General features: G+C 45.2%; 1 protein-coding gene across 10 annotated transcripts in view; it reads right to left on the bottom strand.

Annotated features, from left to right (window-relative positions):
* Positions 1-15,114, bottom strand: part of LCORL (ligand dependent nuclear receptor corepressor like) — a 186,379-nt gene that overhangs the window by 67,573 nt on the left and 103,692 nt on the right. For 8 of the 10 annotated variants that reach the window (XM_039539456.1, XM_039539451.1, XM_039539458.1 and 5 more), the window contains one exon: positions 11,861-12,115. In XM_039539456.1, the coding sequence (XP_039395390.1) occupies positions 11,861-12,115 (255 nt within the window). Of the gene's footprint in view, positions 1-8,723; positions 8,739-9,625; positions 9,817-11,165; positions 11,366-11,860; positions 12,116-15,114 lie in introns of those variants that run through there. The other 2 variants (XM_039539457.1, XR_005598812.1) reach the window with 2 other exon arrangements.

The following is a 15,114-nucleotide window of genomic DNA, read 5'->3' as shown; positions in this document are numbered from 1 at the left end:
TGCGTAAGGGCCTGGAACCGGACCTGCGGAAGGAAGGCTCTGGCTAGAGAGGAGTCCAGGGTCGTGCCAACAAAATGCAACCTCTGAGTTGGAACTAAGGTGGACTTCTCTATGTTGAGAAGTAGGCCTAGGCGCATGAATAAGTCCTTGATCTCTGTGACATGTTGCTGGACCATGGCCTGCGAGTCCCCCCTGATGAGCCAGTCGTCCAGGTAGGGAAAAACGGAGATGCCGCGCCGACGGAGGTGGGCGGCGACAACGGCCATGCACTTTGTGAACACCCTTGGGGCCGTGGAGAGGCCGAAGGGGAGTACCGCAAACTGGAAGTGTAGGTGAGCGATTGTGAAATGGAGGAAGCGTCTGTGCGGTGGGAAGATGGCGATATGAAAATAAGCGTCCTTCATATCGAGGGCGGCATACCAGTCTCCTGGATCCAAAGTAGGGATAATGACCCCGAGGGATACCATGCGGAACTTCAACTTCAGCACGTATGCGTTGAGTCCTCGCAGGTCGAGAATGGGTCGAAGGCCTCCTTTGGACTTGGGGATCAAAAAATAACAGGAATAAAACCCCTTGCCCCGTTCCGCGTCCGGAACCTTCTCGACCGCTCCGATGGCTAGCAGCGAGTGCACCTCCTGTAAGAGGAGGTGCTCATGAGAGGGGTCCCTGAAGAGGGACCGGGAAGGGGGGTGGGAAGGTGGAGGTGAAACGAACTGGAGTTGGTAACCACGCTCCACCGTGCGCAGGACCCAGGCATCGGTGGTCAGCCGGGCCCACGCCGGGAGGAAATAGGAAAGGCGGTTGGAAAAAAACAGGGAGGAATTGGGAGGAAGAGCTGGTATGTCGTCCCCGGGCGCATCTTCAAAAAGATGGTTTAGGCCCCGATGGTTTAGAGGGGGCTCGCCCTTGGGACGGTTGGTTGCCAGGCCGTCGCCCACGGCCGCCACGACCCCGCCGCCGACCAGAGTCTTGCCTGTAGCGAGGCATATAGTAAGGGCAGTTAAACTGGGGACGGAACGGACGCCTCTGGGTAGCCGGGGTATGCATCCCCAAAGTGCGGATGATAACCCTGTTGTCCTTTAGATTTTGAAGCTTGGAGTCCGTCTTTTCTGAAAAGAGCTCCTTCGAATCAAAAGGAAGGTCCTGAATGGTATATTGAACCTCAGGAGGAAGCATCGAACTCTGGAGCCAAGAGATCCGGCGCATGGTAACGCCCGAGGCTACAGTACGTGCCGCCGAGTCAGCCGCGTCTAAGGAGGCCTGTAAGGAGGTGCGTGCTACCTTTTTGCCTTCTTCTACAAAGGCTGCAAACTCCTGTCGGGAATCCTGAGGCAGGAGCTCTTTATATTTTTCTACCTCAGCCCAAGTCTCATGGCCGTAGCGGCTGAGCAAGGCCTGCTGGTTAGCCACACGGATCTGTAGGGCACCGGCAGAGTAGACCTTGTGACCAAGCAAGTCCATGCGCTTGGCCTCCTTCGACTTAGGAGCCGGGCCCTGCTGGCCGTTGCGCTCTTTGTCGTTGACCGACTGCACTACTAAGGACGAGGGGGCAGGGTGCACATACAAATGTTCGTATCCCCTGGAAGGGACCATGTATCTGCGTTCCACCCCTCGGGCTGTGGGCGCAATAGACGACGGAGTCTGCCACAAGGTATCAGCGTTCGCCTGGATAGTCCTTATGAAGGGAAGAGCTATGTGGGTTGGAGCGTCCGCGGACAAAATGGTCACTATCGGATCACTGACTTCCGATACCTCCTCAGCCTGGAGATCCATTTGCAGTGCCACCCTGCGAAGGAGCTCTTGGTGCGCTCTTAAGTCAATTGGAGGGGGACCCGCTGATGACGAGCCTGCCACCGCCTCATCTGGGGGAGAGGAGGAGGAAGAAGCACCGGGCAGAATGGCGTCTTGGTCAGCATCCGGCCCCTGTAAAGGTTCCTGCCCCAGAGGGTCCTGGGCAGGCTGAGCCCCTTCGTCTGCACCGGATGGTACCTCAGTGTCAACTGGGGGGCGGCTTACAGTAGCCTCTGGGACGCGTGGCTCATGCGATAAGGTGCGCATAGGAGGCACAGGAGGGCCTTGGCTTTGGTGGTAGGCCCAAGGGGTCCAATAACCCCACTGATTTGGGTCCTGGTCCGCAGGATGGGATTGCCGGAAAACTCCCGAAGGGACCTGAGAGTCGTGGCCATCGACATAGTAGCTGTCGGCGTGTGAGGAGGCCGAAGCGTGTCGAGAGGGCCAAGGAGGAGCAGATAAGCCTTGCGCCGAAGTGCCCACAGATCTCATTTCCCGCCTTTGTGGTGAACGGTGCCGGGAGGCATCTTGGTACCGAGAGCAGGAGCGAGAATGGGACCTGCGACCGGTGCGGTGCCGGGAGGTCGACCGGGATCTCCATGATCGGTGCCGGGAGCGACTCCGCGAGTAGCGGCGGCTATATCGGTATGGAGAGCTTGATCGGTGCCAGGAGTGACGGGTTGGAGATTGAGAGAACGACCGGTGCCACGAGTCCGACCGGTGCCGAGTGGTTGAGCGGTGCCGAGACTGCGAGCGGCGGTGCGATCGACGGCCAGATCGGGATCGGCGCCAAGAGCGGGAGCGGGATCGGCGTCGAGAACGGGAACGGGTTCAGTGCCGGTCAGAGTCGGTGCCAGCAGGTGGCCTAAACATGGACGGCTTGCCCATGGAGCGGGGCGCCCGCACCAGCGACGCCGGGGGCGGTGGCACAACCGGTTCTGTCAGCGCAATGAGGTCCCGTGCCGCCTCGAAGATCTCAGGAGTCGATGGCAGTGGCATCTCAACCGCGGCCGGAGCCGGGGAGGTTACAGGTGCCGGGCTCGACGGCCTCTCAGGGGCCGGAGTCGCCGGTGCCGGCAGAAGCGTCTGCGGCAGAGGAACCGGTGCCGCGGCAGGTTTTGGTGCCGGGCGGTCCGGACAGAGCGCACTCTGGGGCTTCGGAGCCGGTGGTGCCGTGGAGGCAGCGGTCTTTCCTTTTTTCACCCTCGGCAAGAGAGAGCGTCTTTGGGCCGGTTTCGGTGCCGATGGTGTTTTCGGTGGCACCGCAGAGTGGCCCGGCGCCGTGGCAGTGCTGCGAGAGTCCTTCGGGGCAGCGGGCAATGCCGCGGCCGGAGGGGTTAAGGCTGCCTCCATTAGGAGCTGTTTCAGCCTAATGTCTCTTTCCCTCTTAGTGCGAGGCTTGAAAGCCTTGCAAATTGGGCACTTAGTAGATAAGTGTGACTCTCCTAAGCACTTCAAACAGGAGCTCTGAGGATCTCCTGTAGGCATAGGCCTGCGGCAGGCCGAGCACGGCTTGAAACCCGGGGAGCCGGGCATACGCGCCGGTCCCGGGTCCGTGTGGGGCTAACCCCCGAACCCACTAACTATCTAGCACTAAACTGATTTTAAACTATCAAAAACAAGAAAACCTAAGCTAAGCTAAGAACTATGTACAATTTTTACAGAGAAAACTATGAGGAAGCTAGGGAAGCGGAGGTCAGAGAAGCTGCACTCCGCTGTTCCAACGACCAACACGGGCGGTAAGAAGGAACTGAGGGTCGGGTGGGTCGGCTGAGGTATATATGCGTTGCCATTATGGCGCCACTCTAGGGGGCGCTCAGCCGACCCACTGGGGTTGCTAGGGTAAAAGTCTTCCGACAAAAGTGCACGCGGTGCGCACAAACCTAACTGGAATGGATATGAGCAATCACTCGAAGAAGAGACGGTTAAGGGATGACCTGATTATAATATGTATATGAGGAACAAGTATGTAATAATGGGCTCTTCAATTTCACAGAGAAAGGTATAAAATGATCCCATGGCTGGAATTTGAAGCTAGACAAAGCTAGAAATAAGGCACACATTTTTAAATGAAGGTAAATAAACCACTGGAAAAACTTACCAAAGGTTGTGGTGGATTCTGTATCAGTGTCAATTTTAAATCAAGAGTGGATGTTTTCCTAAAAGATATGCTCTATGAATTATTTTGGGGGAGTTGCATAGCCTATTATTATACAGGAGGTCAGACTAGATGATCACACTGGTTCCTTCCAGCTTTAGAATCTATGAATTTAAGAACTCTGCAGGCTACAGTTAGCAGAGCCAGGGATTTAACCAAAAGGAGGTCTTCATTCAAATACTTTGAAAATATATCAAAGTAGATGGTCTTCATAGGCAGGAGGTATAAAGAACAGGATGCCAAAGGTTCAAAGGGCAGCTCCATCAACACAGATGAGCTCCACATCCGACAGTGGATGAGTCCATTACCAGCATCTTGGCAGATAGACTTATATTCTCTAACCTTAACCTTTACAGACTGTATTCTTGGTCTAACTATATACTTTACTTGTTCAGTACACACAATAAATAGAGATAACAATGAGCAATATAAAAAGTAAAAAAATTGAGACTGCATCTCTATGCCTTATACTGTGGACATGCAGAGAGAGGAGCAAATTCTGGAGGAAAGTTAAACTATTTCCAAGTGGTCCTGAAGGCTACCCAAATTCCCAGTTCACAGGCTTTTTCTTTTCATTGATTTGGTCATCAGCGAACATTTTTTGCCACTGAGCTAAGAGATGCTTCATGCAGTAGGACAATCTCAAAGGGATGGATTAATGTCCTGGATGCATGGATATTTCTGGAAAATCTAATTAATAATTTAAGGGAAAACCTCAGGATCTTTTATAAGTCAATAAGAGTAATAATTCTATATATAGTTTAAATCATGGCTTAATTTAGCTATAGCTAGCACTTATATCTCTCTGATCTTCAAGCAGAGCATGACTGTTATGAAACTGACTTCTAGAAGTAATGGGTTTGGCAAAATAATAGCAGACCAGTGTTTTGGAAATAGTAAATCTCAATGTTGACTTTTGGGAAGAAATTGGATAGAACACAGAGTACTATCTTCTGTTGATGGAATGTAAAGTATTGTTATTTTATAACAGTTCTCCAAGTTTGGGCATCGCCCTGGCAGAAACAAAAGGCATGAGAAAGGCCACTCTGAAGAACAGGAAGTAGAATACCACCTCTTGGAATGGTTCAATTTTTTTTTTGGTTAAAGAATAGAGTACCAGCTTGAGCATCTATATGAGAAATATCTTAATTTCTGGAGGTTTCAATAACATTCATGTCTTTTAAAAATCTCTTGACATGTGAGCAAACTGCAAAGTATGGAGTTATCTGAATTCAGCATAATACACAAGGGTGAAATTACCGAATTAGTGGACATCCAAACACCAGACCATATTGTAAAAGTAAAATCTACAAAAATGCTTAGGATGCTGTAGACATCATGCATTAGGTTATGATGTTTATTAATGGCGTTAGCCTTTGTCATTGTGAGGTTTAATGCCGCTGGATTTGGAGGAAGCTTTAAGACCAGAGAAAAGGTCATAGCTGAATAAAAATAGCAAGCAGTGTCGTCTTACCACATCTGGGAACCAAAGCCTGGGTCACCAGTTTGATGCCATAGGTATCATCCTGGCCCTTTCCTGTCAGACCAGTATTTTTCCACAGTCCAGTCCAGTTTAACAGTCAAGAAGCTGAAGGGCATTGTGATAAATGAAGTGTGTGTGTGTGGGGGGGTGTAGCACCCTTTGATGGACACCCAGCCAGCCAGTTAGTTGTAAAATCCCTCTTGGTAGCTGTTCTCTACTTGCTTTACCTGTAAAGGGTTAAAAAGTCCCCCAGGTAAAGAAAGAAAAAAGTGGGCTGTGCACCAGCTTCACACCAATGTTTTCAGCCACTCCAGGACGGACAGAATAGGCGTACCACTCCATTGACACAGGTGATGCTTGCTCAATTAGAGCCCAACCCTACCAGATGGCTCCTCAAGCTAAAATCACAATAGAAAGGGAGTTCAAGGACATGTTACAGATGGGTGTAATCCGCCCCTCTGAAAGTGCATGGTTCTGGTTCCCAAACCAGATGGGGAAATCCACTTGTGTGTGGACTACTGTAAACTAAATGCTTTAACAAACCCAGAAAACTATCCAATGCCATGCACAGATGAGCTATTGGGAGAAACTGGGACGTGTCCAGTTCATCTCCACCTTAGACTTAACTAAGAGGTACTGGCAAGTGCCGCCAGAGAACCCAGCCAAGAAATGATCACTCTTGATCACTCATGTAGGGCTGTATGAATTTAATGCGCTCCCTTTTGGACTGCGAAACTGACCCGCCACCAGAGATTGGTACATAACCTTCTGGCTGGCTTTGGGGAATCTGCAGTTGCCTACTTCGACAACGTGGCTATATTCTCAGATTCATGGACAGAACACCTGGAACACCCCCAAGTGGTCTTCCAGCGCATAAGGGAGGCAGGATTAACCATTAAGGCCAAAAAGTGTCAAATAGGCCTAAACAGGGTAATGTACCTTGGACACCAGGTGGGTCAAGGTACATTCAACCCCCTATAGGCAAAGGTAAATGCTATCCAAAATTGGCCTGTCCCTAAATCAAAGAAGCAGGTCCAATCCTTCTTGGGCTTGGCTGGGTGTTACTGACAATTTGTACCAAACTACAGCCAAATTACCACCCCAGTGACAGACCTGACCAGGAAAACACAACCAAATGCAGTTCAGTGGATTGAGAAGTGTCAAAAAGCCTTTAACCAGCTTAAGGTGGCCCTTACGTCTGACCCTGTACTGAGGGCCCCGGACTTCAACCAACCATTCATCGTAACCACAGATGCGTCCGAGCGTGGTGTGGGAGTAGTTTTAATGCAGGAAGGACCAGATCAACAATTCCATCATGTCGTGTTTCTCAGCAAAAAACGTTCTGAGAAGGAAAGCCACCAGTCAGTCTCAGAAAAAAAATGTTACCCCATTGTGTATGCTCTGGAGAAGCTATGCCCATTGTGGCAGAGCTCTGACCTTGCTCCTGTGGGTCCTGCGCTTCTAGGCGGTTTATACTAGCCTCAGTGGCTCACTGTGACCCTCCACGTAGCCCTTCTCTCTCTAGGGCCAGGGTTACAGTCTAATGAGCCCTTTTCATCATAGGCTGCAAGGAGGTTGGTGAGAGAACTCCCACAGTCTCTGTTCAGCCTCCTGTCCTGACAGGGACCTGACTTCCCCTTCCAGGAGATGTTCCTGTAGTGGTGGGTTGGGGGGAACCCGGGCCCGCCCTCTACTCCGGGTTCCAGCCCAGGGACCCTAATGGTAGCAGTTGTTGGTAGCCAACCTTTCACTGCCAGAGTTGCTACATTTCCCTGGGCCACTTCCCCACAGCTCTCCTGCTTTTCCCTTCTTCCCTTGCCTTAGGGCTCCTTTAACGATGGTTTGAGGGTGTCTTCAGTAACCAGCCGCACTTCCTCTCCTCTGACTCCCTGGCTCCCTGGCTCCCCTGCCTGACTGGAGTGAGCCCTTTTTATAGTAACAGCAGGGCCTTAATTAGAGTCAGGTGGTCACATTAACTGAATGGCCTCACCTGACTCTTTGTAGGTTAATTAGAGTCAGGTGTTCTCATTAGCCTGGAGCAGCCCCTGCTCTGGTCAGTCAGGGAACAGAAAACTGTTAATCCAGTGGCCAGTATATCTGCCTTCTGCTATACCCAACTGGCCTGGGTCTATCACACCATATATTTGGGAATGGCGGTTCCACCTACAGACTTACCATGCTGCACTGAAGTGGCTTCACATAGTAAAAGAGACTAACAAAAAACTTCTTCTGTGGCGTTTAGTTCTTCAAGACTTTAATTTTACAATACAACACTTTTCAGGAGCCTCTAACAAAGTGCCTGATGCACTCTCCAGGGAAGGTTTCCCACAATCAGCCAGGTAAAAATGTCCCTGCATTCTAAGTCAGTGTAGTCCTTGAAATATAAAAAGTACTGTTTAGTTCTTCATATAATTATTAATAACACTGGAGGTGTATGCATCTTATTAACTCTGTTTCCTAAACCTCCAGGAAGAAATCCAAGCCAGTGTGAACCTGACCTGAACCAGGCTGGCCAGCACCATCTGTGATTTGGAGTGTGTGAGATAAATGAAGTGTGTGGATGGGCGGGTGGGGTAAGCTCCCTTTCATGGACACCCAGCCAGCCAGTTAGCTGTAAAATCCCTCTTGGTAGCTGTTCTCTACTTGCTTTACCTGTAAAGGGTTAAAAAGTCCCCCAGGTAAAGAAAAAAAAGTAGCCACCTGACCAAAAGAGCCAATGGGAAGGCTAGAACTTTTTAAAATTGGGAAATAAACTTTCCCTTGGTCTGTTGCTCTCTCTAGGCTGAAGAGACAGGCAGCAGGAACGCTGTGTAAAGTTTGAACCAGATATGAAAACCATCAGATCATATCTAGTAAATTAGGAATGTTTAGAAAGATGAGATTAGGTTTATTTCTGTTTATTTCTTCAGGCTTGTGAACTCCTTTGTGCTAACCCCAGATGCTTTTGTTTCCTTGTAACCTTTAAGCTAACCCCAAAGAAAGCTATTTTGGGTGCTTAATTTTTGGAATTGCTCTTTTAAAATCTAGCAAAAGCCTAAGTTCCAGATGTATTTTCTTCCTTTTTGTTTTTAATAAAATTTACCTTTTTTAAGAACAGGACTGGATTGTTGGTGTCCTAAGAGGTTTGTGCATGTTGTTTGATTAGCTGGTAGCAACAGCTAATTTCCTTTATTTTCTTTCTCAGCTCTTCCCCAGAGGGGGAAGGGTAAAGGGCTTGAGGGTACCCAACAGGGAGGAATTCCCAAGTGCTCCATCCTGGGTCCAGGGTTTTTTTTTTGCATTTGGGTGGTGGCAGCATTTACCAATCTAAGGTCAGAGAAAAGCTGTTACCTTGGGAGTTTAATACAAACCTGGAGTGGCAAGTATTAATTTTTAAAATCCTTGCGGGCCACCACCTTCTGTACTCAAGGTGACAGAGTGGAGATTCAGCCTTGACAGGCATATTCTTCCAGTATTGTGACTCCACAGAGTCTACTTTTGAAGCTCTTCCTTTGATAAAGCAACTGGGGGAGGACCTTGTGATTCTCCTCTGTGACAAACATGGCAATTCCCAGCTCTTCTAGTTGTCCGTTATGGCTGCATTTATACTAAAAAATTGCACCTGAAGCAAAAGTACAATCTATCCTTATTGATCATCCTGCTTCAGGTGTACACCATGTGCCCATCCTCATATAACAGTGCCTGCAAGTGTTGCAGGGCCTACAGATTGTTGAATCTATCCCACAATTCCTGGCTCAGTTCCCTGGAGCAAGTGCATACCATATTACAGGCAGAACTGGTAGCAATGCCAAAAGTTAAAATTGCCTAACGCTTTCTATTAGTTGCTTTCATTTAACTTTGCTGAACTTCAACCATTTGGGCTGAATTTTCCATGCTGGATGGCTGAATGTTTTTAGACTATTTCACAAAAAAAGTTAAGCTGTTTCTCATAACAAGGCTGGAAAGAATTATGTTGTTTTGCCCATCTTGAAAAATTCTTATAAACATTTCACTAAGACACTAGCATCTCCATGCTTTACAGCAGGGATGTGAAACTGGAGGGTATGGGGTAAGGTGGTGCTGCCCTAGTATCAGGAATATGCCTTCTGCTGCCCTCATGAAAAAAACTGCCCAAATCTGGCCAAATTATAAGCCTCCAAAAAAACAAACAAAAAAAAAAACAAAAAAAGAAACCTTGCAGTTCACATACTCACTTGAGACTTGACGTTTGGTAGAAACAGTCAATGAAGATTCTGTCTGTACTGGGCTTTCACCAGGGCTGCAGGTGGTGAGAAGGATTTTCCCTGCAATTGCTCTGCCCAGCAATCAGGGGCCACCGTGGTGTTTGGCATAGGAAATGAGAGGAGGGAGTCTGCCTCTCCTGTGCTCTCAATGCTTCTGGTTGCTAGTGCCCAGGAGAAATGAACAATGCATTTTGAATGGAACACAGGGTGAGGAGCAGAGCATAAGTAGTGAGGGGAGGTGCATCCATGTGGAAAAAATAGTATGATGATGATGATTCTATAATTAAAGACTGTATCTTAATGCATATGCACAAGGGGACCCTAATCTCAGTGTTGCAAATGCCATGGCAGAATCATCAACCTTTCCCTCAAAACTGCTGCTGGACCAAATTCAGGCCTGGAGACCCAAGGGAACTACTCTGACTAGTGCCACCATCTTTGGGCAGCAGTACTATATTCACCCTCTTCATATCTCCATCCCCGCATCTCTCAACAAAATACTGAGTTTTTATTCAGAGCTTCAGCCTAAAACAGCCGCTCTTACTATACTGTACTAGAAGGAAAGGAGTAATGGTCTCAAGTTGCAGAGGGGGAGGTTTAGGTTGGACATTAGGAAAAACTTTTTCACTAGTAGGGTGGTGAAGAACTGGAATGGGTTACCTAGGGAGGTGGTGGAATCTCCTTCCTTAGAGGTTTTTAAGGTCAGGCTTGACAAAGCCCTGGCTGGGATGATTTAGTTGGGTTTGGTCCTGCTTTGAGCAGAGGGTTGGACTAGATGACCTCCTGAGGTCCCTTCCAACCCTGAGATTCTATGATTCTATGAAAGCAGTACCTAAAGTCAGTCAGAGGCAAAAAAGGATATCCCAGATCTCTTCCTCCACTGTTTCTATAAAGGTAACCTAACAAGTCTATAAAAACAAACTAAAACTGCGATGCTGAGAGAAAAGGTTAACTTATTAAATTGTAAAGTTATATCAGCACACCCCCCCCAAAAATAAAAAAAATAAAAATACCAACAGAAAACGGTTGTGAGGACAGAAGGAGGTAAAAATGGAAGAAAAGATATGATAAATTAGGCAGGAAAAAATGAAAAGAGCCAGACAAAGGGCTGGGATTGATAAAATAGTTAATTGTATATCTATATCATGATGGTCTCCAGTCATGAAACTTCAGTTGTCTCTGATATTTCCTTAATGTTCCACAGCCAGCTTGAACATAATGAGCCAAATATCCAAAAAGAACTTATTACCAATCCTAACATCTTGTCTACCTCCTGCCTCCTTCAATCTATTCAAAATCCCACCGCCTCCCATCATTCCACCCGATTTCCTTTATTAGCATCCTAAAAAACAAAAACATAAAAAACATACAACACTCCACCCCCCACCAAAAAAACATAAATTCAAGTTCCTTGTCCTTACTTTCAAGGTTCTGCAATATCTCATCCCTACATATACAGAATCTCCATTTAAAACTTCCTCATACTCGTCTACTAAATTTCTATCCTTACTTTTCCCTTCACCTTTTCCTGTTCGGACCTTGTGCCTCCTTTCATATTGCCCTCTATGCTTGGAACACCATTCACTTATGCATCAGTATCTTCTCTCCCTCCCTTTCATGGTTCTTAAATCCCATTTCTTCAATAAAGTCATCATAAACTGATTTCCTCGCTTTCTTAGCAATCAAATAGGTGTAATATGTACTTCCATCCTGTTAAAGGTGCAAAAAGTAAATGAGGGAAGCAAGCAGTAGATCACACTTCAACAGGTTTATGCTGCCCATTGATGAGGTGGTTTAAGAGCTTTAGTGTTCCAAAGGTTGCTGAATTGCCACCAGTCACTGAGTGCATGGATCCAGGAGTGGGGATATTTAGCTTTTAGGGAAATATGGCACACAAACAAAAAAGTTTTTTGAAATAATTTTTTCAAAATTTTCCCATGAGATTTCTGCGGCTGTTTAGAGAACCATTTGTTAATGTGGAAAAAATACAGAAAAATCAATCATGAAATAACTGATTTTTTTTATACATGGATTTTAATAATCTACAATAGAATTTATTTTAATGTACTGAATGCTACTTTGGATAGACAAACATTTAAAAATAGTGATTATTTTTGATTGTTCAGATTTGGATAATAAGACAATTCTACATGAAAACAATTTCAAAACAGCAGCATATTAATGAAACAGACACAAAAGATTTACCTTGCTGAGTTTTCTGTTCTTGAGTTCTATTCACAGTGAGGTCTAGAGGGCTATCCTGTTCTTCCTGAAGGGAGTTTTCCGTTTGGTTCATTTGGATATTTTTACATATCAGACTTGGTTCAAATGATGAACCATTTCTATTCTCTTGAATTTTGCTACTTTTTGAAATGTATTCAATTGCAAACTGACGGATCATCTTTTTCATTAATTCCTGAGCAACTAGGGGAATGTTAGGATCACAGTTCTGAGGAAGATCTAGGGGGAAAAAAAACACATGGAACACATGCATTAATATAAATTAACAATTTTCTTTGATTATCTTTCTTTTAATAACGGTAAAATACTTACTCAAGACATTTAATAATTTTGGCCCAGATTTTGAATCCCTTTCTACTTTACTCCACGTATAATTCTATGGAAATCAATGAGATTACCTGGGAAGTAAGGTACTGCTTAATGTAAGTAAGGGTACCAAAATCCAGCCTTTTGACTTTTAAAATATACTGAGCTGAAATTTGTCTTGTAGACTTCTAGGTCTGTAGTTTCACATGTGAAAGGTGTTTAAACAAAAATAGTGCAAGTGAATTAAATAAAGCTGTAAGTCACAGTGTAATGTTACTTTCAGAATGAACTTTTACTACAGCAAACAAAATATTATTTTAAGAATGTAGTTTTACAGACAATTAATCCTTAGTACTGATTGGAAAACTCTGACATTCTCAGACAAACAAGGATTAAGTTTGACAAAGAGCTGTTTCACTTACACATTAAGTTAATTTTCATTGTCCACATTGTCAATTCAGGACTGCTAAGCCAAGTTGGTAAGATGTCATTAGAAATGTCCCATACAAACTGTAGTTCTGTAATAAACTAATATTTGATTTCTCAAACTTTTTCATGGTGTGTACCATGTTCTAATAGAGAAACTATTGTCTTAGAAACAATTTCCGTTCCCATTTTCAATTATGAGGCCATATCTCCTTTAATTTGTGTTCACATAACATCCCTATGGCAAAAACAGCAATTGCTTAATTTTTTCCAACACAGAAAAGTAGTATTAGGAAAGTGTGTAACATATTTTAGCCATCTTTTAATGCAGTTAACCAGCTGGAAAAAGGAAGAGACAGCATCACGTGACTAGCTGGGTCTGTCAGATCACTAGCAACTTTGTCATAGACCACAGTTTGAGAAACACCAAAGTAAAGTAAAATCCCACCTTCTGCTGCAATATAAAAGGTCTGCCAAATCAACAAAGCAAAGCAATTTAGCACTGAATAAGAATAGTTAGAAAGATCATCGAAATAGATCATTACTCCCTTATAGTTTCTACTCTTGCTGACTTAAGATGAGTTTTCAATGCAATACATGGGATCTACTCTCACAGATATGCCAATGGAGTTGAATGGCTAAATCTCCATATCCCATTCAACAATGAACCCTTACATGTCTGAATCACATTTTATTTTGACAAAAAAAGATGTTTCTATGGTTAATAACCTTAGTTTCATTATATGTTTTAACTGAGCTTTAAATATTCTAGCAATATTGCTGTACAGCAGCCCAACTGTCATGGTAAAAAGCGTGGGGAACCTTCTAAAGGCAGGATTACTTATATTGTAATTCTGTTTCTCTGAAGATACAATTTTGGCAGAATTCTCACTTGTGCATTTTAGCACAAGACAGACACCACTCCCCAAGCTCTAAGACTTTTGGTCCCTAAAGGCAGCCGTAGTTGGCTAGGGCGTCATCCTCCTCCCGCTCCAGCAACACAAGTGGCACATGAGACCCAGGAATCTAACCACTGCCCTTTTTTGAGCTCACAGAACTTTCATCGGCTTCGTCAAGACCATATCACTATCCTATTACACCACGAACTTTTTGATGGGGATTTCAGTAGTGTCAAGCCTCTCAAAAACTTACAATAAGGGATGCAGAGAAACTGGTTTACCCTTCAACCAGGATCTTGAGAAGCTGCAAAGTCTGCCAAATGAAGCTGGATGCAATTACTGTGGTATTTAAATTATTCTCAGACAGACGATTAAGCAGGTTTAATTAGTGGGGACTGAGGAATTTAAAGGATTAAATGTGGGCCTACTACATCATTGAACTTTTACCTCTCACAAATGTTAAGTCCTCTAACAAATGGTTTCAAAGAGGCCAGTATGACACAGTTCTCCTGCTCAGAGACAGTATGCTGATGAAGCTCTACTAAAAAACATCAGTGAGGGCTGTGAAGTTGGGATGGAGTATGGTATCCTGGTCCAGAGTAATCACCCAAAGCCAGACTAAACCTGGTGGAAACAGCTTTAGCAATCTGCAACAGTTGAGACCATACTTCTCAGGGCCAGCAAAAGCTATTAGGATCACTGAACATCTGTCTCTTGAGTTCTGACAGGATTTTAACTACCAGAGGTACTGGTGGAAAGGCATAGAGGAACATCCTTCCCAAGTGGATGGACAAGGCACACTTGCCACCACAGTCTCTTAGGAACACAGGAACTAACACATCAAATCAAACCTCTGGTCCGTCTAGTCCAATATCCTGTCTCTTAAATACCAGAAACATTTGCTTAGCACTTTCCAACAAGATTTAGTTATTGCATTTTATTTCTGGCTCAGTTTACCCCCTTCTCTTTATTAAAATGACAATTCAATTTTTCCAACTTTCATGATTTTGAGAGTTTTGTGACATTTGGTGTTTTTTCTTTGAATTCCAGGAACTGGAGTTATCTGAATACATGAGAATCTCAGTTTTCATTTTAAAAACCAATAGATTTCTAACCCTCATGGTTGAGGAGAAAACCTTGAAAAGTTAGGAAGAATAATGGGCAATTACATAATAACCTGTCCACAGAAGGCAATTCTTCCAAATCCTCTCTAGTCAGAGGTTAGCTTATCCTTCAAATTATGAAGGTCGACAGAATTTTAAAAAAAATAGTTGGGAGAGGTTATCTTATCAGTGCCGTGGGCAGAAAACAATAGCTTCTTGTTCAGGTCAGTAGCAAGGAGTATCCACACTGGAGGGAAATGAGATCCATCATTCTGACTTGTGAGGAGGTATCCAAGATTGAATCAGTTCATGACTGTGTTCTGCTTTCCTGCCAGGTACATGGCGACCAGAAATGTTGGTGGGGCTGCACCCACTATTCCCACACCTTCAGGGCTTCTCAATATCAAGGCATGATCCACTATCGTCCTACTTGCGCATATAGAATGTGGGGATCAAAGTGCATTTGAATCAGCACTACCTTCAT

The sequence above is a fragment of the Mauremys reevesii genome, linkage group 5, assembly GCF_016161935.1.
Source record: "Mauremys reevesii isolate NIE-2019 linkage group 5, ASM1616193v1, whole genome shotgun sequence".
Classification (NCBI taxonomy): domain Eukaryota; kingdom Metazoa; phylum Chordata; order Testudines; family Geoemydidae; genus Mauremys; species Mauremys reevesii.
This window is presented reverse-complemented; position numbering and strand designations above follow the sequence as displayed.